Source organism: Leuciscus leuciscus (assembly GCF_965113295.1).
Source record: "Leuciscus leuciscus genome assembly, chromosome: 24".
Taxonomy (NCBI): Eukaryota; Metazoa; Chordata; class Actinopteri; order Cypriniformes; family Leuciscidae; genus Leuciscus; species Leuciscus leuciscus.
In genome coordinates, this window is record NC_138723.1 from 29824197 (window position 1) to 29845981 (window position 21785).

General features: G+C 35.6%; 1 protein-coding gene across 1 annotated transcript; it reads left to right on the forward strand.

Moving 5' to 3' along the window:
• Positions 1-8374: 8374 nt before the first annotated feature.
• LOC309489811 (uncharacterized protein) lies at positions 8375-19252 on the forward strand. The gene is made up of 5 exons (XM_082158729.1): positions 8375-8829; positions 8915-9059; positions 9156-9271; positions 11016-11082; positions 17480-19252. Exons 1-5 carry the CDS (start codon positions 8751-8753, stop codon positions 17598-17600), a joined length of 528 nt encoding a protein of 175 aa, XP_082014855.1. The 5' UTR covers positions 8375-8750; the 3' UTR covers positions 17601-19252.
• The last annotated feature ends 2533 nt before the right edge of the window (positions 19253-21785 follow it).

The following is a 21785-nucleotide window of genomic DNA, read 5'->3' on the forward strand; positions in this document are numbered from 1 at the left end:
TGTTAAGAACTGCTGGCATCAGCATATTGCATTGGCTGTTACTTTTAATCAGTGGTAAGGAGAAAATCACAACCGCTCGTGATTGCACAAATTATCTGCCTGAAAAAGTCAGCGTGGAGTAACTATGCAAAACATGGCTAACTAACCTGACAGATACTCTCCACTGGCGGCCGCTCAATCAAAACGTTCCTGTAGCCTTACTGAGCAATTCACTTTCAAATCCTCATGAAATCAAAGAAAAATAACCCTCCTTACTTTACAACATGTTCCTGGTAATGATAACGCGCGAACGATTAGCGTACGCTAAGAAAAAGCGGCGCCGTACAAACAACTCTTTCTCCTAGTTCACAAAGCAAGCAGTCTAACTTTTAATACGTCCATGGAAAATTACCAGGGTCATTGTGCGGATGGTGATTAAGCGACAGTTTAATCTTCAGCGCTTCTGGACGGCGGGGGTCGGGGTGAGGGGGGGGGTGTATTTGCATTAGCAATCTCTGTGAAACTTTGCTAAATTGGCTGTAGTAGAAATCTCAGCTAATGTGATCTAATTTAGTTTTCGCCGCTCTGCTGTGAATGTCAAACATGTCTGACCTCGTCCGTTAGTTATCCAGACAGCAGCCAAGAATCTTACAGGACTCGCTGCCACTCGACGGCAGGTCTGAATCAGTCTGATGAGCCTTGAATATCAAATAACCAGTTTTGCATTTTATGAAGAAAATATGAGCCGTGTCTGGCCATTCATAACTCACTGCTCTGGTGTTGTGGTGCAATTTCTAGGGTGTTGCTAGGGTGTTATGTGTGGTTGCTAGGTGGTTGCATAATGGCTAAAGTCAAAAGTGTGTTTGTTGAATGCAATGTAAGTCGCTTTGGATAAACGTGTCTGCCAAATTAATTAATGTTAATGTAAACCATCAAACCATCAAAAAAGACTACACTGTAAAAAAAAAATTATGTTAGTCATTTTTACAGAAAAATACTATTAAATGTAATTATTAAACTGTCACGACAGTAAAACAATGTAAATGCTTTAACATTGCATTATATGTAATTTTACTGGAAAATGCTATCAAATTAAAATGTAAATGCTTTAATGTTGCATTATATGTAATTTTCTTATTATAAAGGGACAAAAGGATCTTATTATAATATTACCGCCCCTTAATCTGCATGTTTCAACCCATGGCGCCTCCATTTGGTTTTTGCAAAGGCAAAAGTTCAAGCAAAGCATGCAAACTGTTCTGTCGTTGTTGCACAGACGAGCACAGAACACTACTTGTGTCACAGCTGTCTTATAAAGACCTCAGGGAACTGTGTAAACTTGTGTAAAAGACCGTATGCAAGTCGATGAGATAAATCAATGTAACTCCACATCAACTACATAAATGTATCCACTAACCATTCAGAAACGTCCAGGTACGTCTAAAAGTTGAACCTCTTCCTGAGTCTCTCTGTAAAGACTTCACTCCTCTATTGGTTATTCCTGGATTTCGCTATCGTCGTGTTTTGTTATTGCTGGAGTTTCTGACGCTCGTGTAAAGGCTAGTCTTCTGAACGGAGGCGGAGCAGCAGCTCATTTGCATTTAAAGAGACACACACAATAAACACGCGTTTTTGCTTACACCCAAAAATGGGCAACTTTGATAAGCTAAAATAAATGATCTGGGGGATATTTTGAGCTGAAATTTTACAGACACATTCTGGGGACACCAAAGATTTATATTACATCTTGTGAAAAGGGGCATAATAAGTCACCTTTTTACTCAAGTACAGTGTACTTCATCCACCACTAAAATAGTGCAATAAACATTCACTAAATAACAGAAAATATAACACAAACAATAACACAAAGACCATCAAAATAGATTACACTGTAAAAAAAAAAAAATAATGTTTTAAAATTTTAAAAAAGTACTTGAAATGCTACAGTAAAAACCTGTTAACTGTAAGTTACCTTCCCATGACACACTGGCGGAGCTAGGGGGTGGCCAGGGGTGGTGGCCGTGGTCACCCTTGGCCTAAGCTTGGCCACCTCTTTGGCCACCCCTCTCACAACTGCTGTTTCTGTCTCTTTTTTTATTGACAAAAATTGCGTTTTTTAAAACGCTGAACCGTCTTTTTAAGACCACAAAAAACGTGAGACTTTTCAGACGCACACTCCAACTTCACCTCAGCGCCAGGCGCAAGTCAAACCAGTGCGGAGATGTGCAAGTGCCGAATGAGCTTCAGCAGAACATCAGACAGTGATATGCACATAGTAAATATAGAGTCAATCTTTCTCAACTAGTGGGTTGCAAGGCCGTTTTGAGTAAGTCGAAGAGTGTGCAGTCAACAACAAACCTAATTCTCTTTTTTTCTAATGCTACTTTTATTTTAGAAGATGTGTGTGAAAGCTTGTGACACTTATGTCAGATGCTGAGAAAAGGGCGTTGTCCTTATTCAGTTGGCTATCTTCGGTAAGATGAGATGTTGTCAGGCCAAATGTCAGTAAAACTAACTAACTTTCCTGTCATACCTATGCTTGCGGTACGCACATCACGCGCACATGCGGCGCGCTATAGCCGTAGTTCTGTCGTCAATTAACTCATGTAAGAATCAAAAAGGTGATTAAAGCTGTCAAAACTGCATGCGTGTATTTGTTATATATGCGTCACATGTGTCTGGATTAAAATATTCTGCTATGTGAGATCACAATATAAGGCACAAACTGATATGTAATGTCCAAATAAATGTGAGCACTGTGCATTTGTACTAGACGAAAGGCATTCATTTTGCGTTAATTTGTAAAGGACAAACAAAAATGGATAATTTTTAAATCCATAAAATAACTAATTTTACATTCTGGCAACATTACATTATGAAAAACATAACATTTTACATTATGTGCTGTTGACTTCCGCCTTGTTCACATTCTTGCACATGGGGATTCAAAAGAGAACTTTTGTTTTCCTTTTTAATTATGATAGAACTGTTGCAATTATTTATTTTGACAACTAATATAGAAAGCTAAACTTTTTTTTGACAAACTCAGAATTGGTTGAAGAGTTCATTGATTATATAAAACGCATTGAAGGTTGAATAATCTTTGGACTACAGTATTTATCTGCATGTTATCTCATCCATGAAGATGCAACAATGTAGAACAAGCTATTGGAGATTTTGAGAACCAGAACCAAGCTAACTGAGCAAGTTGAACTTTAGCTATAGTGTGTGCCCTTTTATTACTATTTAATTAATTTTAATATGAGGTGGTGGGTAATAATAAAAAAATATAAAATTCACTCAGTATTTCATGATTCCTAATTCACTACTATCTCAATTACAATTAAGTACAAATTAACTTTATTCAGTTGTGTAGGCACTAAAACAGTCCAATACATTATCGAATAATTTTTTATGATAAAATAATTAAGATTTCTGTGCCACCCCAGGTTGCTGGCCCTTGCCTGGCCACCCTTATGAAAAAATCCTGGCTCCACCACTGCCATGACAGTGAAAAAATGTAAATGCTTTAACGTTGCATTGCATTATATGTAATTTTACTGGAAAATGCTGTCAAATGTATGGCTTTTGCAAGTAAAATCTATGAATTACCATATCATTTATGGTTAAACAAGTAAAATGGCATTTCCAGAAGTCCCTGCATTACACATCACATATTCTTTTCCTCTTATTTTGTTATCAGTAATGTTCATTATGGGGTTTGTGTTATATTTACTGTTATTTAGTGATTGTTTATTGCATTATTTTATATGACCCTGTGCACCGTCTTTATACAAGTACTGGCTATATTTTATGAACAAGCAACTAATGATAAACTCTGAAAAATACTGTAAAAGTAATCTTTTTTTAATGCTTTTGGAAAAACGGTATTATTATGGTGGTTACAATTTAAGGAAAAAATCATATTTTGTGTATTAATGAAATATACGGTTATAAGATACAGGAATCCTGTAAAACCAGAAACATTTTCACTGTATTTTTACAGTGTTTTTTTTTTTTTTTTTTTTTTGGGCAAACCACAGTTTTACCGTAAATTGAACAGGATATTTTTCTTTTACAGTAAGCCTAGCCTACTAACCTAGACCAGCTAACCAATCTCAGGCTGGTTGGTAAAGCAAGCACCACCAAAGAAATATTGTGAATATGATATGCATATTGTTTGTTCTGTATGAATTAGATCTCTAAGTTGTTTACACAAAGAAACCAGCGAGTAACTAGACAGGGAGTTGTATTATTCTTGTTTATGAAGTGGCTTTTATAGTTTTGCACATGATCTTCATCAGTTTTGTAAGACTTTGAGTGCTGGTATTTTTGTATAATATATGAATGCAGCATGTTGGCAGAGAGAGAGAGAGAGAGAGAGAGAGAGAGATGGTGCTGGTGATCTCCTCCATTATTCATTAGGGCTCGTCTCAGACGGTAGAAGAATCCGTAGTGAGGTGGATTTGCGAATTATTATGATTCCGGTTAGCCAGCTCCAATAAGACCTTTAACTCCGGCGAGCTTAAGGCCTGTCATCCCCCGTTGACTTTAATTATAATTTCTATTCCCTCAGCTTTCTGCTGCTCTATGGTTTTCAATCATCACACACACACACACACACACACACACACACACACACACACACACACACACACACACACACACACACACACACGCACACACACACACACACCTGTTTGGCCTCTCCGACCCTCTCCAGAGGAGACGCTCGGACTCTGACAGCCCTATAAAGTCATTAATGGCTCCTGTAGCTCATGTTGGAATATTACGCCCAGTCGCAGCAACACGAGGTCTGTGGAAACTGTGTGATTGCAGATCTTCTGGCCTTTTCCGGACACAGTCGTACTGATAGGACTGGTGCGATTCAAAGGCACATTCTGTGCTATTCTGGAGCAGTTCCTCTAAATGCCCGTCGTTCGCTGTGGGCAGGAAGTGTTCATGCTGACTGGTTTAACATCACCATCCGGTTTGTGTTTTCGTGTGTGCTGGTTATCCTGTCACTATTCTGGATAACAATGAGGAGTCACCATGTTTATAGATCCTGTTTATATTTGATGTTTCTATTTCACCATGTTTACATTCATATAGAATAATAATATATATATATTTTTTTAAGTCTAATGTAGTTAGATATTAGTGATATATATGCAATAACATATAGGTTGAAATGCTCTCTCTTTGTTGATTTTCATTGCGTGTGTGTGTGTGTATGCTTTTCTATATTTCTAAATTACATACATAATTTATTCAGTAGGTAGACAGATGCATGCACTGATACATGTAAAATTGAAATATAATTAGATATTGATGATGAATTAAGTGAAAGTTTAAAAGTCTTTTGTGGGTTCGACTAGTACAGCAAGAGCGCCAGCTGGTGGAGAACATTTGCATTGCATTTTGTTTTATATTTCACATCACTTCAATTCATACATTGACTTTTTATTTTTTGGTTATTGCCCTGTTCTCTATTCAAAATTGTATTCTGCACAGCATGGTCTTAATATAAAAATATACACTTTTTAATTTTTTTTTAATTTTTATATTATTGAATATTGTAAAAAAATATATAAATTTAAAATTATAATAATAATAATACAATAATTTTATACATTTTAAATAAATCATATATAAAATAATAGATATTATTAAGCAGCCTATTAAATATAATATCACATTCATAATATTCAATATTATTACATTGATTTATTTATTTAAAATTAAAAATAAACATGGATAAATCGTGTCCGTCTGTGTAATAACTATACATATATAACCAAAAATGAACAATAATCTCTTGCAGCTCTTAATTTAATTAATTTAAAGAGAAAATAGTTTTGAGTCTAGACCTATAGCTCCTCTGTCAAATGTCTCCATGTAGCAGAACATGAATAAAACATTCATGCTCTTGCATATTTAGATGAATCTGGGAGAAAATGATGCATGACTGTGGTATTTCCTCGTCATGAATCAGGTGAAAGTCTCCCAGTAACATGCATTCACACACGCACACTGAGAAACGTGAACCGAAAGCCGTACATGCATCTCATGCAGATAAAAGTGCATGATCATGGTGTCAGACTCGTGTTTACTCATTACGCCCATAGGATAGAGGCTTTCCATATGCAACGAGGACCATCGAGAGCTGTCCCAGAATGCATTGCACGTTTTATTACAAATGCACCTGCAAATTAGGCAAAATGTGACATTTTGAAGTAAAAAAAACTGAAATAGTATTTTCTTGTAAAACATTCTTTGTTTTATTAACAACTTTTAAAAAATGGGTAACACTTTATTTGAAGCCTTTATATATAATGCATTAGAAACATATTTATAATGTACATTAAAATGCATTACACCTTTTTATATAACTGCATTATATTCAAAATGCATTATAATATCTGCAGATTAATTTTCACATCTAAAATTGTTTGTCATGTGTTTTAATGCGTTAAAGGTGTAACAATGAATAGATACGTATTGTAATGTATTTTAACTGTGGTTACAATTATTCATGAGATCCCACAATGCATTATAAGGTAGCCTACATTACAAGGCATAAATAATACATTAAAAAACCTTTATAGTGCATTAGGTTACACTCTATTTTAATGTGTCTGTTACAGTATTATTATACATTTAATTACATTTGAGTAATATTACTGAACTACAGGGTTAGGGTTTGGTTTAGGGTTAGTTGCATGTAATTATGCATAATTTATAGATATTACTATAGTAAGTACATGTAACACGTGCAAGAAGGACACTGTAAAATAAAGTATTACCGTGAATTATATATAAAGGCATTAAGTGTAGTTTCGGGCTCATTTTAATTTGACAGCATTTTCCAGTAAAATTACATATAATGCAACGTTAAAGCATTAATATTTTAATTTGACAGCATTTTCCAGTAAAATTACATATAATGCAACGTTAAAGCATTTATATTTTAATTTGACAGCATTTTCCAGTAAAATTACATAAAATGCAACGTTAAAGCATTAATATTTTAATTTGACAGCATTTTCCAGTAAAATTACATATAATGCAACGTTAAAGCATTAATATTTTAATTTGACAGCATTTTCCAGTAAAATTACATATAATGCAACGTTAAAGCATTTACATTTTAATTTGACAGCATTTTCCAGTAAAATTACATATAATGCAACGTTAAAGCATTTACATTTTAATTTGACAGCATTTTCCAGTAAAATTACATATAATGCAACGTTAAAGCATTTACATTTTAATTTGACAGCATTTTCCAGTAAAATTACATAAAATGCAACGTTAAAGCATTAATATTTTAATTTGACAGCATTTTCCAGTAAAATTACATATAATGCAACGTTAAAGCAATTTACATTTTAATTTGACAGCATTTTCCAGTAAAATTACATAAAATGCAACGTTAAAGCATTAATATTTTAATTTGACAGCATTTTCCAGTAAAATTGCATATAATGCAACGTTAAAGCATTTACATTTTAATTTGACAGCATTTTCCAGTAAAATTGCATATAATGCAACGCTAAAGCATTTACATTTTAATTTGACAGCATTTTCCAGTAAAATTACATAAAATGCAACGTTAAAGCATTAATATTTTAATTTGACAGCATTTTCCAGTAAAATTGCATATAATGCAACGTTAAAGCATTAATATTTTAATTTGACAACATTTTACAGTAAAATTACATATAATGCAACGTTTAAGCATTTACATTTTAATTTGACAACATTTTACAGTAAAATTACATAAAATGCAACGTTAAAGCATTTACATTTTAATTTGACAGCATTTTACAGTAAAATTGCATATAATGCAACGTTTAAGCATTTACATTTTAATTTGACAACATTTTCCAGTAAAATTACATATAATGCAATGTTAAAGCCTTTATATTTTATTTTCCACTTAATTACATATACCCTAATGCAACATTAAAGCAATTTACATTTTAATTTGACAACATTTTCCTGTAAAATTACATTTAATGCAACGTTAAAGCAATTTACATTTTAATTTGACAACATTTTCCAGTAAAATTACATATAATGCAACGTTAAAGCCTTTATATTTTATTTTCCACTTAATTACATATACCCTAATGCAACATTAAAGCAATTTATATTTTAATTTGCCAACATTTTCCAGTAAAATTACATATAATGCAACGTTAAAGCATTTACATTTTAATTTGACACAATTTTCCTGTAAAATTACATATAATGGAACGTTAAAGCATTTATATTTTATTTTCCAGTAAATTACATATACCCTAATGCAACATTAAAGCATTTAAATTTTTATTTGAAAGCATTTCCCAGTAAAGTTACATCTAATGCAACCATCCAGTCTAGTTGCAATGGGGTTTCAGTAATTGTCTGGGGTTTCTTCGAATCATTAACACTTAATGAGCAATAATAGTGATGACTGCCTGAGTGACCTCCACTAACTATCTCAATAACAACCCGTTGTGAGGGCATCAGTCTCTCATCTTATAGCAAGGCCTGAAAATATTACGAGCACATGAGCATTTCAGAGACTCTTTGTACGGGCGTCTGCACTTCATGGAATGAATCTCTTCTAGAAAGCTCTCCAGATAATTCTCCATCCCCTCACAAGCTCTGTTGCGTCCCGAGAGAGTGTGTGTGAGGCTCTCTGTGGTATATTGCTCTGTCAATATGCCCTGCTCGCAGGTACACATGACTAGGATGAAGTCGCTGACAAACACGAGGAAGAGATGACGACTTTGTCATCATTTATTGTCCCCCTTTTCCTTCTAGGATTCTCTTGTTCTACACGAAGCGAGAGTTGTGTCAGTAAGTGTTCTGAGAGTGGGCTCATTTAGAGACAGGTAGTCAATATTTCAGCGTGTGTGTGTGTGTGTGTGTGTGTGTTCCTCAGCAGGTAACGTCAGTTTGTCGGTGTCTGTCAGCAATAACTCGTCTCTGCTGGTTGAGTGGAACAGCGGGAGCAAACACACGACCCAATGTGCGCTGCTCATCTCAACTGAAGGAAGACAGGAGATTCAGATGCACCTCTTACCAAGGTTAAAGCTCTTTATACAGCTCAATCTTTCAAAAGAGAATGTGGGAAATGTTTCAAGATCTTCAATAAGTGATGGAATATGGTGGTTGTGTTTCAGGTCTGGATCTCTCCTACTGGGAAACATGACAGACAAACGCCAGCGCTTCTTCTTATGCAGCTGTTTTGATCAATCTCAGGGACTCTTGTGCTCGAAGAACATAAGCTTTGTCATGGGTAACTTTTTAATGATAAACATTTGTAGCCTTGAAATCTCACAAATGCTTAAAAAAAGAATTTTATGTATAGGATATCAAGCATTTATGTAACATGCATTAACGGCCGTTAGCTATGTTAAATGAAGTTTGCGAATTAAGGGAGGAAAGTTACTTTACTTGAGGACACGCAATTCTCAAAATGCCCAAAAGATGTTGCCATTTATCGGTGAATCCGATATTACAAAAGTGATATCTGATTATGGAAAAGTCCACCTGTAGTTAATCATTTTGATCACCAAAATGACATATAAAAATAAAAAAAAGTCCCGTGAAAAAATATTATTAATGCCTTAAAATATCTTGAATGTAACTCGACACCCTTGCCTCATTTAGTATTCGTGGTTCTATGAATATGCAAATGAGCCCCGCCTCCACTCACTCACTCAGCTCAGAGATCCACTGGTTGACGATCACACGTTGATCTGATTGGTTACAAGGTAGTTTGTGACGTCAGAAACACCAGCGATTTCAAAGCGTGTTTTTGAGACTGTCTTTGGTTCACAAAAATAATATATAAATTATATTTAAAAAAATATTATTTATATATTTTTTCGATAACTCTATTTTTATAATTGTAATGTGTAACAATATACAATTTAATATATACAGTGCTGGTTTGAATTATTTGCCCCCTTGGTAAATATGATCAAAGATGGCTGTAAAAAAATAAATCTGCATTGTTTATCCTTTTGATATTTTATCCAAAACAAATTAAGAATTGAAGTAAAATAATTGAAAGTGGGGGGAAAATCACATTATGAAATAAATGTTTTTTCTCCAAAACACATTGTGAACAATTATTTGCCCCCTTTTATTAATTATGGACAGATGAAACAAACAAAAAAGAGCTTTTTGGAAGCAAACACTTAATATGAGGTTGGTTCATACAGGGATAAAAATGAAATACTCTACTGTATCTTTAGTGCTGTGGGCCTAATCTTCACCCAGAGGTCCTGGACATCTTCTTCAGATTCATGGCATCATAGATTCGATCAAATACCAACAGATAAATATCAAAACCTGACAACCTGTGCTAGAAATCTTATAACGGGCCATGTTAGGATCTTCCAACAGGACAGTGATCCAAAAACAAACATCGAAATCAAATTAAAAATGTGTCACTGAGCACAAAGCCAAGCATCTGCAATGGCCATCCCAGTCCCTGACCTGAACCCTATAAAGGAGGAGTGGGCTGAACTGAAGAGGAGAAGCACCAGCATGGATCTGGGAATCTGCAGGATCTGGAGAGATTCTGTATGGAGGAATGGTCTCTGATCTCCAAACTCATCCGGCATTATAGGAGAAGACTCAGAGCTGTTATCTTGGAAAAAGGAGGTTGCAAAAAGTATTTAATAAAAGCGGGCAAATAATTGTTCCCAACCTGTTTTGGAGAAAAACATTTATTTCATAACGTGACACGCCCCCCCCACTTTCAATTATTTTACTTCAATAAAAGGATCGATTTTTTATTTTTTTTATATAATATCAAAAATATATTTTTTACAGCCATCTTTGATCATATTTACCAAAGGGGCAAATAATTCTAACCAACACGGTATATAGTCAATTACTAAGATTATATGTGTTTGTAATGCTTTATAAAATAATAAATTGTATGCATTTGTTTTTATTTTTTTTAATCATATCTGAAAAATGAATTAATAAAACCATATCACAATCGTCTATTTTTGCTCTTATCGCAGGTGGCGTTTCCACACCAGCGCTGCTCCTGATGTCAGATTCTCAAAACTTTGTCAGTTACATCAGCATGTAAGTGTACTTTCAGTGTTCAATGTTTCAGTGTCCTTCCGGCTCAGAGTTTTGCATAATCATACCAGCTGCCACTATAGTAATAAGGCTTGTGTCAGGAGTTTCCCAGAAAACCACTAGAGGGCATCAGGACACAAGACACCAAAACACATGACACCGGATGCAAGTTTTGCTGGATTCAGAATGATGTTGTGGGACATAAATATTAATAATAATGATAATTTTGTGGCACATTAGGTCTATATTAGTTTAAGAGGATGCTTTGATGAACCTATATATATATATATATATATATATATATATATATATATATATATATATATATATATATAAACACACACAAATAGCATAAAAACAAAATGCAATGCAGTGACAAAAAATGTTTAATTCAACAATTAGTAATAAATATTTATGGAATACCCTGATGACCAAATACATTTGCCTAAATGTGCAACACACAATATGAAATACTGTGACAAATGTGGTGAGCTAAGTTTGTTCCTGTTTCATATACTATTTTTAAAAATAGTAGGCAGCACTTTATACAGTAGTGGCCAAAAGTGTTTTTAATGACCATACAAGTTTGATTAAACCATCAAAATATGAGGAAAATATTTTTGCTTTTTTCAATATTTTAAATATGAAGGAAGAATAAAACACTAAACTTGGTTAAGGTAATTATCTGATAAAATTATATGGCAAAAAAGGCAAACTACAGCTACAGGTTTTATTTTACTATGCAAAAAAAATGCATAGAAAAACAAACAAATTTCACATTGACTACAATATAATCAGTTAATAATATTTTGTTGGCTCTGTCTTGTTTTTTATTTATTTATATTTTGTAAAAAATTATATCGGCACAGTTTGTCATGTTTCATTGCATTATCATTACAAATTAAACAATCACAAGCTCAATGACACAATATGCTTACAAAATATTTAACTAATTATTAATAATATTTGAATAAAAGGTAAAGATGGCAATTTACCTAACGCCGGACATCACTTTTGGCCATTCTTGTACTAGTCAAGTCAAGTCAAGTATATTTGTATAGCGCTTTTCACAATACAGATTGTATCAAAGCAGCTTCACAGTATTAAATTAAAATAATAATACAACAAGGTTTGTTTCTAGTAGAATTTATTGATTGATAAAATTAAATTAAATATCCCCAAAATATCCCCAACTGAGCAAGCCAAAGGCAACAGTACTAATCCATACTATAGTAAACCTCAAATTCCACTCTGAACATGGCAAATGAATCTGTTACTTGAACCTGTTCATTAAGATGACTCTTTTGAGCCGATACGCCAGCATGAGTCGGGTCACATGCTCTTTGCAGATTCAAATATTTTGTTTTACTAATTTATAATGCGCTGAAATATTTATAAAACAGCCAAAACATTTTCTGAAGACACTTACTCTTAAACAGTGTCAACAATGGTTCTGTTTCTTGTCTTGTCATTGTAAAAGAGTCTGCAGTGTGTCTCCTGAAGTGACCTTACTGGCAGTCACAGTTTATCCACTTTAAAAAATCTAGGAAATAATCAAAGTGACTGCGTCATACAGTAGAAATATCTGATCCCACGTTTCACACCTGGGAAAAGTGTCATCCTACGCGTCACAGTGTTTGTAATCTCTCCTATTTATTTAAAAACCGCAGTTTTTCATCAAAGCGTGGTTAGATAGAAGTCGCTCTGTGGGCTGTAAACAAAATATGGCTCAGTCATGGGCCTTCTCTAAATGTTTAGGGAAGAGCTACGGGTTATTCCCGTTCATATAAACAGGAAAGAGTCACTTAAGGGACTTGCAGTGGATCTTTGGATCTTTTCAGATAGTTCACAATCAATCGACTGAAATTTTCCTAAAGCATTTTCATCTGCCTTCCTGGAAAGCAGCATTGAATGTTATACTCTGCCACATTGACACATAAATGCAGTCGGAGAGAGCGGCATCTGTGTTTGGACATGTTGGTGTTGTTTATTCAAATACTGATGAGGTTTAAAACTCACAAGCACCCAAAAATAACCTTATGACCCCTGATGCCGCTCCGTCTCAAAGCGGCCCTTCTGTGGACAACACCTGCCGCTGTCTACACACACACACACACCCACCCACACACACACACACACACACACACACACACACACACACAGCTGGCTGTTTACCCTCGGAGAAAGAGATCACAGATCAGGGCTTGATGCTTCATGGAGGTCGTCTTTGTTTATGAAGTTTGCATGTCATGTTCGGCTTTGTTTTGAAGTAGAACTGAAAGATATCGGGTCAAACAAGAATAGTTTACAGATATCAATCCGTTTGTATAAATGGAAGTATTATTTCATTCTGAACGCTGGGTAATCGTTTCACACTGCACATGTTTGGCACCGCAATACGGGGTTAACAGGGTTTCATAACCCAGGGTAAAAAGCTGGTCTAAGTGTGAAACGTTCCTTTACCCGGGGCTAATACTGGGGTTTAGAATGATGATTACCCGGGGTTAAGCGCAGTGTGTAAAGGCCAAAAGAGCTTATCACACTTAAAATAGTTAACCCTAGGGCTTTTCACACTGCACTTAACCCTAGGTTAAACGTCATTCTAAACAATGTTTTTAATCCCAGGTTATCGTCGTTTTGAACAACGCTTTTTACCCCAGATTATCGTTGTTCTAAACAACACATTTAACCCCAGGTTATCGTTGTTCTAAACAACACTTTTAACCCCAGGTTATCGTTGTTCTAAACAACACTTTTAACCCCAGGTTATCGTTGTTCTAAACAGCACTTTTAACCCCAGATTATCATCGTTTTAAACAACGCTTTTAACCCCAGGTTATCGTCGTTTTAAACAACACTTTTAACCCCAGGTTATCGTTGTTCTAAACAGCACTTTTAATCCTAAATTATCGTTGTTTTAAACAACACTTTTAACCCCAGGTTATCGTTGTTCTAAACAGCACTTTTAACCACAGATTATCATCGTTTTAAACAACGCTTTTAACCCCAGGTTATCGTTGTTCTAAACAACACATTTAATCCCAGGTTATCGTTGTTCTAAACAACACTTTTAACCCCAGATTATCGTTGTTCTAAACAACACTTTTAACCCCAGGTTATCGTTGTTCTAAACAACACTTTTAACCCCAGGTTATCGTTGTTCTAAACAACACTTTTAATCCCAGGTTATCGTTATTGTAAACAACATCTTTAACCCCAGGTTATCGTCGTTCTAAACAACATCTTTAATCCCAGGTTATCGTCGTTCTAAACAACATTTTTAATCCCAGGTTATCGTTGTTCTAAACAACGCTTTTAACCCCAGGTTATCGTTGTTCTAAACAAAGCTTTTAATCCCAGGTTATCGTCGTTCTAAACAACACTTTTAACCCCAGGTTATCGTCATTCTAAACAACACTTTTAACCCCAGGTTATCGTCATTCTAAACAACACTTTTAACCCCAGGTTATCGTCATTCTAAACAACGCTTTTAACCCCAGGTTATCGTTGTTCTAAACAACGCTTTTAACCCCAGGTTATCATTGTTCTAAACAACACTTTTAATCCCAGGTTATCGTTATTGTAAACAACGCTTTTAACCCCAGGTTATCGTCGTTCTAAACAACGCTTTTAACCCCAGGTTATCGTCGTTCTAAACAACATCTTTAACCCCAGGTTAACGTCGTTCTAAACAACTCTTTTAATCCCAGGTTATAGATGTTGTAAACAACATCTTTAACCCCAGGTTATCGTCGTTTTAAACAACGCTTTTAATCCCAGGTTATCGTCGTTCTAAACAACATCTTTAATCCCAGGTTATCGTTGTTCTAAACAACGCTTTTAACCCCAGGTTATCGTTGTTCTAAACAACATCTTTAACCCCAGGTTATCGTCGTTCTAAACAACATCTTTAATCCCAGGTTATCGTTGTTCTAAACAACGCTTTTAACCCCAGGGTATCGTTGTTCTAAACAACACTTTTAATCCCAGGTTATCGTTATTGTAAACAACATCTTTAACCCCAGGTTATCGTCATTCTAAACAACGCTTTTAACCCCAGGTTATCGTTGTTCTAAACAACACTTTTAACCCCAGGTTATCGTTGTTCTAAACAACACATTTAACCCCAGGTTATCGTTGTTCTAAACAACACTTTTTACCCCAGATTATCGTTGTTCTAAACAACACATTTAACCCCAGGTTATCGTTGTTCTAAACAACACTTTTAACCCCAGGTTATCGTTGTTCTAAACAACACTTTTAACCCCAGGTTATCGTTGTTCTAAACAGCACTTTTAACCCCAGATTATCATCGTTTTAAACAACGCTTTTAACCCCAGGTTATCGTCGTTTTAAACAACACTTTTAACCCCAGGTTATCGTTGTTCTAAACAGCACTTTTAATCCTAAATTATCGTTGTTTTAAACAACACTTTTAACCCCAGGTTATCGTTGTTCTAAACAGCACTTTTAACCACAGATTATCATCGTTTTAAACAACGCTTTTAACCCCAGGTTATCGTTGTTCTAAACAACACATTTAATCCCAGGTTATCGTTGTTCTAAACAACACTTTTAACCCCAGATTATCGTTGTTCTAAACAACACTTTTAACCCCAGGTTATCGTTGTTCTAAACAACACTTTTAACCCCAGGTTATCGTTGTTCTAAACAACACTTTTAATCCCAGGTTATCGTTATTGTAAACAACATCTTTAACCCCAGGTTATCGTCGTTCTAAACAACATCTTTAATCCCAGGTTATCGTCGTTCTAAACAACATTTTTAATCCCAGGTTATCGTTGTTCTAAACAACGCTTTTAACCCCAGGTTATCGTTGTTCTAAACAAAGCTTTTAATCCCAGGTTATCGTCGTTCTAAACAACACTTTTAACCCCAGGTTATCGTCATTCTAAACAACACTTTTAACCCCAGGTTATCGTCATTCTAAACAACACTTTTAACCCCAGGTTATCGTCATTCTAAACAACGCTTTTAACCCCAGGTTATCGTTGTTCTAAACAACGCTTTTAACCCCAGGTTATCATTGTTCTAAACAACACTTTTAATCCCAGGTTATCGTTATTGTAAACAACGCTTTTAACCCCAGGTTATCGTCGTTCTAAACAACGCTTTTAACCCCAGGTTATCGTCGTTCTAAACAACATCTTTAACCCCAGGTTAACGTCGTTCTAAACAACTCTTTTAATCCCAGGTTATAGATGTTGTAAACAACATCTTTAACCCCAGGTTATCGTCGTTTTAAACAACGCTTTTAATCCCAGGTTATCGTCGTTCTAAACAACATCTTTAATCCCAGGTTATCGTTGTTCTAAACAACGCTTTTAACCCCAGGTTATCGTTGTTCTAAACAACATCTTTAACCCCAGGTTATCGTCGTTCTAAACAACATCTTTAATCCCAGGTTATCGTTGTTCTAAACAACGCTTTTAACCCCAGGGTATCGTTGTTCTAAACAACACTTTTAATCCCAGGTTATCGTTATTGTAAACAACATCTTTAACCCCAGGTTATCGTCATTCTAAACAACGCTTTTAATCCCAGGTTATCGTCGTTCTAAACAACGCTTTTAACCCCAGGTTATCGTCGTTTTTTACCGCACCGCTTTTTACCCGGGGTTAAGCGCAGTGTGTAAAGGCCAAAAAGGCTTATCACATTTGAAATAGTTAACCCACTTTTCACACTGTGCTTAACCCCAGGTCATTGTCGTTCTAAACACTGTTTTTAACCCTGAGTAAAGAGGCACCACTTTTTACCCGGCCTGTTTATTACTCCAATTGACGTGTTTTCCATTGCCATGTGACATCCCATCAAATGGTGAAACGACTTTTTATACAAAGCTCATGAATATGAGGCACGCGATTGGCTGTCGGTTTGCTAAGCATCTATTCATAACATTCTAACACGTTTGGCACCTCGATGCGGGGTTAACGCTGCAAAAGCGGCTCTAATCCTGCTCTAACCTCGCTTCTAAATTACAAGTGTGAATCCCAAACACAGTACGTTCCCCTAACATTCCCATATGGTTATTTTTTTGGGAACCCTGCAGGGAACGTTGAGGAAACAGAAAGGTTAGGGGAACGTTATGCAAACCTAAAAACACTTTCTATTTCCGTAACGAAAACTTTCCTGGATAACCAAAAACAAATGTTACAAATACGTGTTTTTGGGATGTTCTGGGAACCAAATTTTTTTAGCTGGGACATTCCTTTAGCCGGGGTTACAAGCAGGGGTTAGAACGAGGATAACTCCGGGTTAAGCACAGTGTGAAAAGCCCAAAGCGGACCAATTGTTAAAGGAACAGTTCACCCAAAAATGAAAATGAAAATGAAAATGTCATTATTTAGATAAATAAATGCTGTAATTGTGTGTTTTACAGGAAGTGGTTGAATAGCGGTGTGTTTGGGATGACTTTAGCTACATGTGTCATTCTTCTGATCTACATTACATACAGAAGATGGACGGGGAATAACGGCGTCTTCCGACTGCGTCTGAGATAGAGAAAGACTCGTCTGGGAATTTAATAGCCTAGTTAAAAAGAAGAGACATTTTTACTCCCTCTGACATTTAATTCAATCTCAAGTATATTGATTTTGTATCAACTAAACTGCAGTGGACCTTAGACAGAGTGAGCGCCATATTTGATGTGACGTGAATGAAAACGAGGTATGCATGTAGATCATTCTGCCACGAAAAGTCTTTACAAAACATCTCCAGATGACAAAAAAAAAAAGTGAGTTACTGTAAGTAGCAGACATCTATTTTCATTCATGTCAAATTAGAAACATTTTGACACAAATTTGTTTTCTGTCAATACAAGTGACATATATTTCTGTTTAAACCTTTACATTGTATGTAATGTTCATAGGATCACGCTGTGAAAGGAAGTTATCGCATTAGGAAAAGACTACAGTAAACATTTATGCAACATTTAGGGTATGAATCATCTTTTCAGCTTTCTAAACTATTAGATAAACCCGCTTTTATTCTTGTAAACAAATCTAAGTACCAAAACAACAAAGTCATGCACATGCACTATGTTACTGGCCTCACTAAAAGATAACATTAGCTGGCATAGAAACATGTTGTTTACTGTTGTAGATTCAGAAAGCACATTACAGTAATTGTTTGGGGGGAAAAATCTGTTTCTCACCTGGCAGATGAAAAGCTGCTAATGAAGGCCAACATGCTCTCAGCTCAAAGAAGGGCTCTTAAAGCAAGTGCTCAGACAGGATGAGCTCAAACACAATGCTGGAACTGATGGTCAGATCACCATTACTAACTAAAATGAACCGTTTTGAAGAAAAGAGTATAGTAGCACGTCAGGCCTGGCTCCAGCTTTGAGATTTCTGGTGGGCCGGAGTTTTAACATTATTTTATTTTTTCCCTATAACAGATTTTGTAACTATATTTTGTAACAAAAGGAACAGGTCTTTAAAGGGACTCCATATATAAACACACATGTCTCAACGCTTGCCCTGCCAAAATTTCCACTGGCCCCACAACACATTTTTTTTTTTTTTTTTTAATAGATAATGTTAAATAAAGACAAGTAAACAGTCAGTAATAAAATAAGAATGTATGAACCAATTGCAACTAATAGCACACATAAATAGAAATATACAAATGAAATAAACTGATTTCAGGAAGGTTTAACAGAATTCAGGTACGAAATACTATAATGTATAAATTAAATAGTCTATATTATTCATTATTAAAGCTAAAGAAGTTATTCAGTCAAAAGCAGACTTTTTTCTTTTGTTATTTAACATTATTGACACAAGACAGCAGCCGGTATATTAAGCTACTGTCACTTTAAGACCAAATGCATGGATCTGATCTGACACATATCACATATTCTCCGAACGGTTTACGTTTATTAAGACTTTTTATTTTAACTCAGTTCAAATTGCTATGAGGATACTCGCCGAAACGGGCATTTTTACACGCTTTTGTGTGTTTTACATCCGTTAGAGCGCAATAAGACACAAAAGAGAACTCAGTTCAGTAACGGCACGCTGATGTCATGGATAATGTTCAGATTTTGATAATACATCCTGACAGAGGGGTCTGGTATAACCCCAAATGTGCTTATTCTGTGATAAAGACATTCACATGGCAATGCATTGTGCTTTTTAAAATGTCCTAAAATCCATTTGAACAATTAAGTACTTTATTGTTAATAAAAATGTCAATCAAATAAGCATACATGCTTTTCCTTCCTGTTGTATGTTTTCTTTACTGTGAGTTATTTTTAGGAGATATATTCAGAAGGGTTCGGCTATCAAGAGTCAGACTACACTGATATCACAGCGTTTTCTGTGGTTTCTTTAAATAATGGTTTTATTTTCTCTTTTCCTCTTCTCTGATCTTTAAAGCACTTACATTTGAAATACCACACAAAATACATCTCTACTACCTGACATTTATCATTAACATTACTCTGAAATAGGGCTGGCCGTATATCTCTATATTTTTCCAAATACTCTATCTCTATATATGTGGTAAATATTTGGTAAAACTTTACAATAAGGTTCAAAACCTAACAATGACAAAAATTTGAGTTCTCAGTTCATAGCCCGTTTAAAATACGTTATTTTAGACATTAGACCAGTTTCTGTGACAGCGAATCACAACCGCTCTCTGTCTGTCAATCATTCGATGCCCGACATCCGGTTGGCTGAGACGCCTGTGGAGGGCGGGGTTAAGGAGGGAGAGTGTTGTTGAATCATGAACCTGCTGTATCATCACGTGTCACCACTAGATGGCAAGAGGGGCATTTCTACTGCATCATCCAGGAGGAAGCGTGAGTTTCTAATACTCTCATTATAATGTGTGCTGCTGCCTGCTGTACTTCACATGAAGCATGAACATTCATTTATAGCAAGAGTGACTTCTTACTGAGGCCGTGGCGTAGGCTACACTGTGTAAATGAATGCAAAACCATAGCTGGAGACATTTGTTTCCTCCTGATGTGTTCAGTGTGCCGAGCATTTGTTGTTTATTTGGATAAAATAACGCAAAAATAATTAGAAAATGAAAGATTGTGAAGACAAAGTTAAATGAGAGTTTAATACTTTTAAAAAGCCTTTAGGCTGGATGCTGGCCATGTACTTTAAATACTACTGTATAATATTATATAAATAGTTTTCTTTTCAACTGTTTGAAATTCTCAATATTGTTCTCAGACTCAAAATCAATAGACATCTATAGGATTTTTTAATTTATTTTTTATTAGGTACAATAAGGTCTCATTTGTTAATATTAGTTTATGAATTTCCTAACATGAACTAATTCAGTGCAAGATATATATATATATATTTTTTTTTTTACAGAATTTATTCATCTAAAGTATTTTGTTGAAAAATACAATTGTTCATTGTTTGTTCATAATATTTAATGCGCATTGATTAATGTTAACAGATAACATTTGTTTTCAATAATGCATTAGTAAATATAGAAATTAACATATACGTATAATAAATGCTGCATGAAATATTGTTAATCATTAGTTCATGTTAGTGTAACTGTAAATCGCTATTTCATTCTCAAGTTTTAAAAACAATATGTTGTGTTTTGAAGCTAATATGCGCAAATATTTGTGTTCACATTGCATTTTGGGATTTTGATCTGAAGTGAAGATATCTGTCACCGATATGTGCAAATGCGTCGGGTTGAACCGTTACTCCAGTTATTCTGAGCTATAGACTGTGTGTTGAAGGGTGACTGATCAATACCTGTCTGATTCTGCAGTGATACCCATCCTATCTCACCGCTGCCAACAGCTCTGACAGCATTGCTCAATAGGTCACAAAGTCAGCAGGAAGGGCATTATATCACACACACACACACACACACACACACACACACACACACACACACACACACACACACACACACACACACACACACACACACACACACACACACACACACACACACACACACACACACACACACACACACACACACACACACACACACACACACACACACACACACACAACCAGCCAGCACCAACATCAGGAGACATAAAGAGCGGTGCGCTGGTTCTTATGACATTGCTTGTGTCAGATGTTTCTCAGAAATGCAAATATAACTAAATGATGCAATAGAGTAGACATACACTAAGAGTAAAGAAATATAACACACACTGTATATGTGTATGGAGGAGTCACATGTGAGATGAAACATCTGAGGCCCTGTCCCAAACGAACCCTAAGCCCTCGCGATCTTCTTCCAAGTCCACACTTTCGTGACGTAATACTGCTTTGACTGTCGGGTAGAAATCATCGGGCGCAAAGGAGGAGCTTGCAAGCACTCTTCAGAAACCTAAAACCACAAATCGGACACTCTATACGGTCTTGTGGATGTAATATACGTGTGCAAGTGGCCATTGCAAGTCCACAAGACAGCAAGTGCACATGAAGTGTGCCATGTGGGACGGGGCCTGAGAAGCACGGGACTTAAAGTCGGCATGAAACAGAAGTTGCGATTGTCTTTTCTTCCCGTGACGTATATCCGAGTGAAACGGCTTCTGCAACCAGAACAAATGTGGGCGGGGATTGATTTTGTCTGTGTGGGGAATTGATTTGATGGTTGTGGTTTGCTATTGGTTGATTTCATGTGAGTGACAGGTTGTCCCGCCCTCGTCATCAGAGAAGAGAAGAGATGCTGCAAGCAGG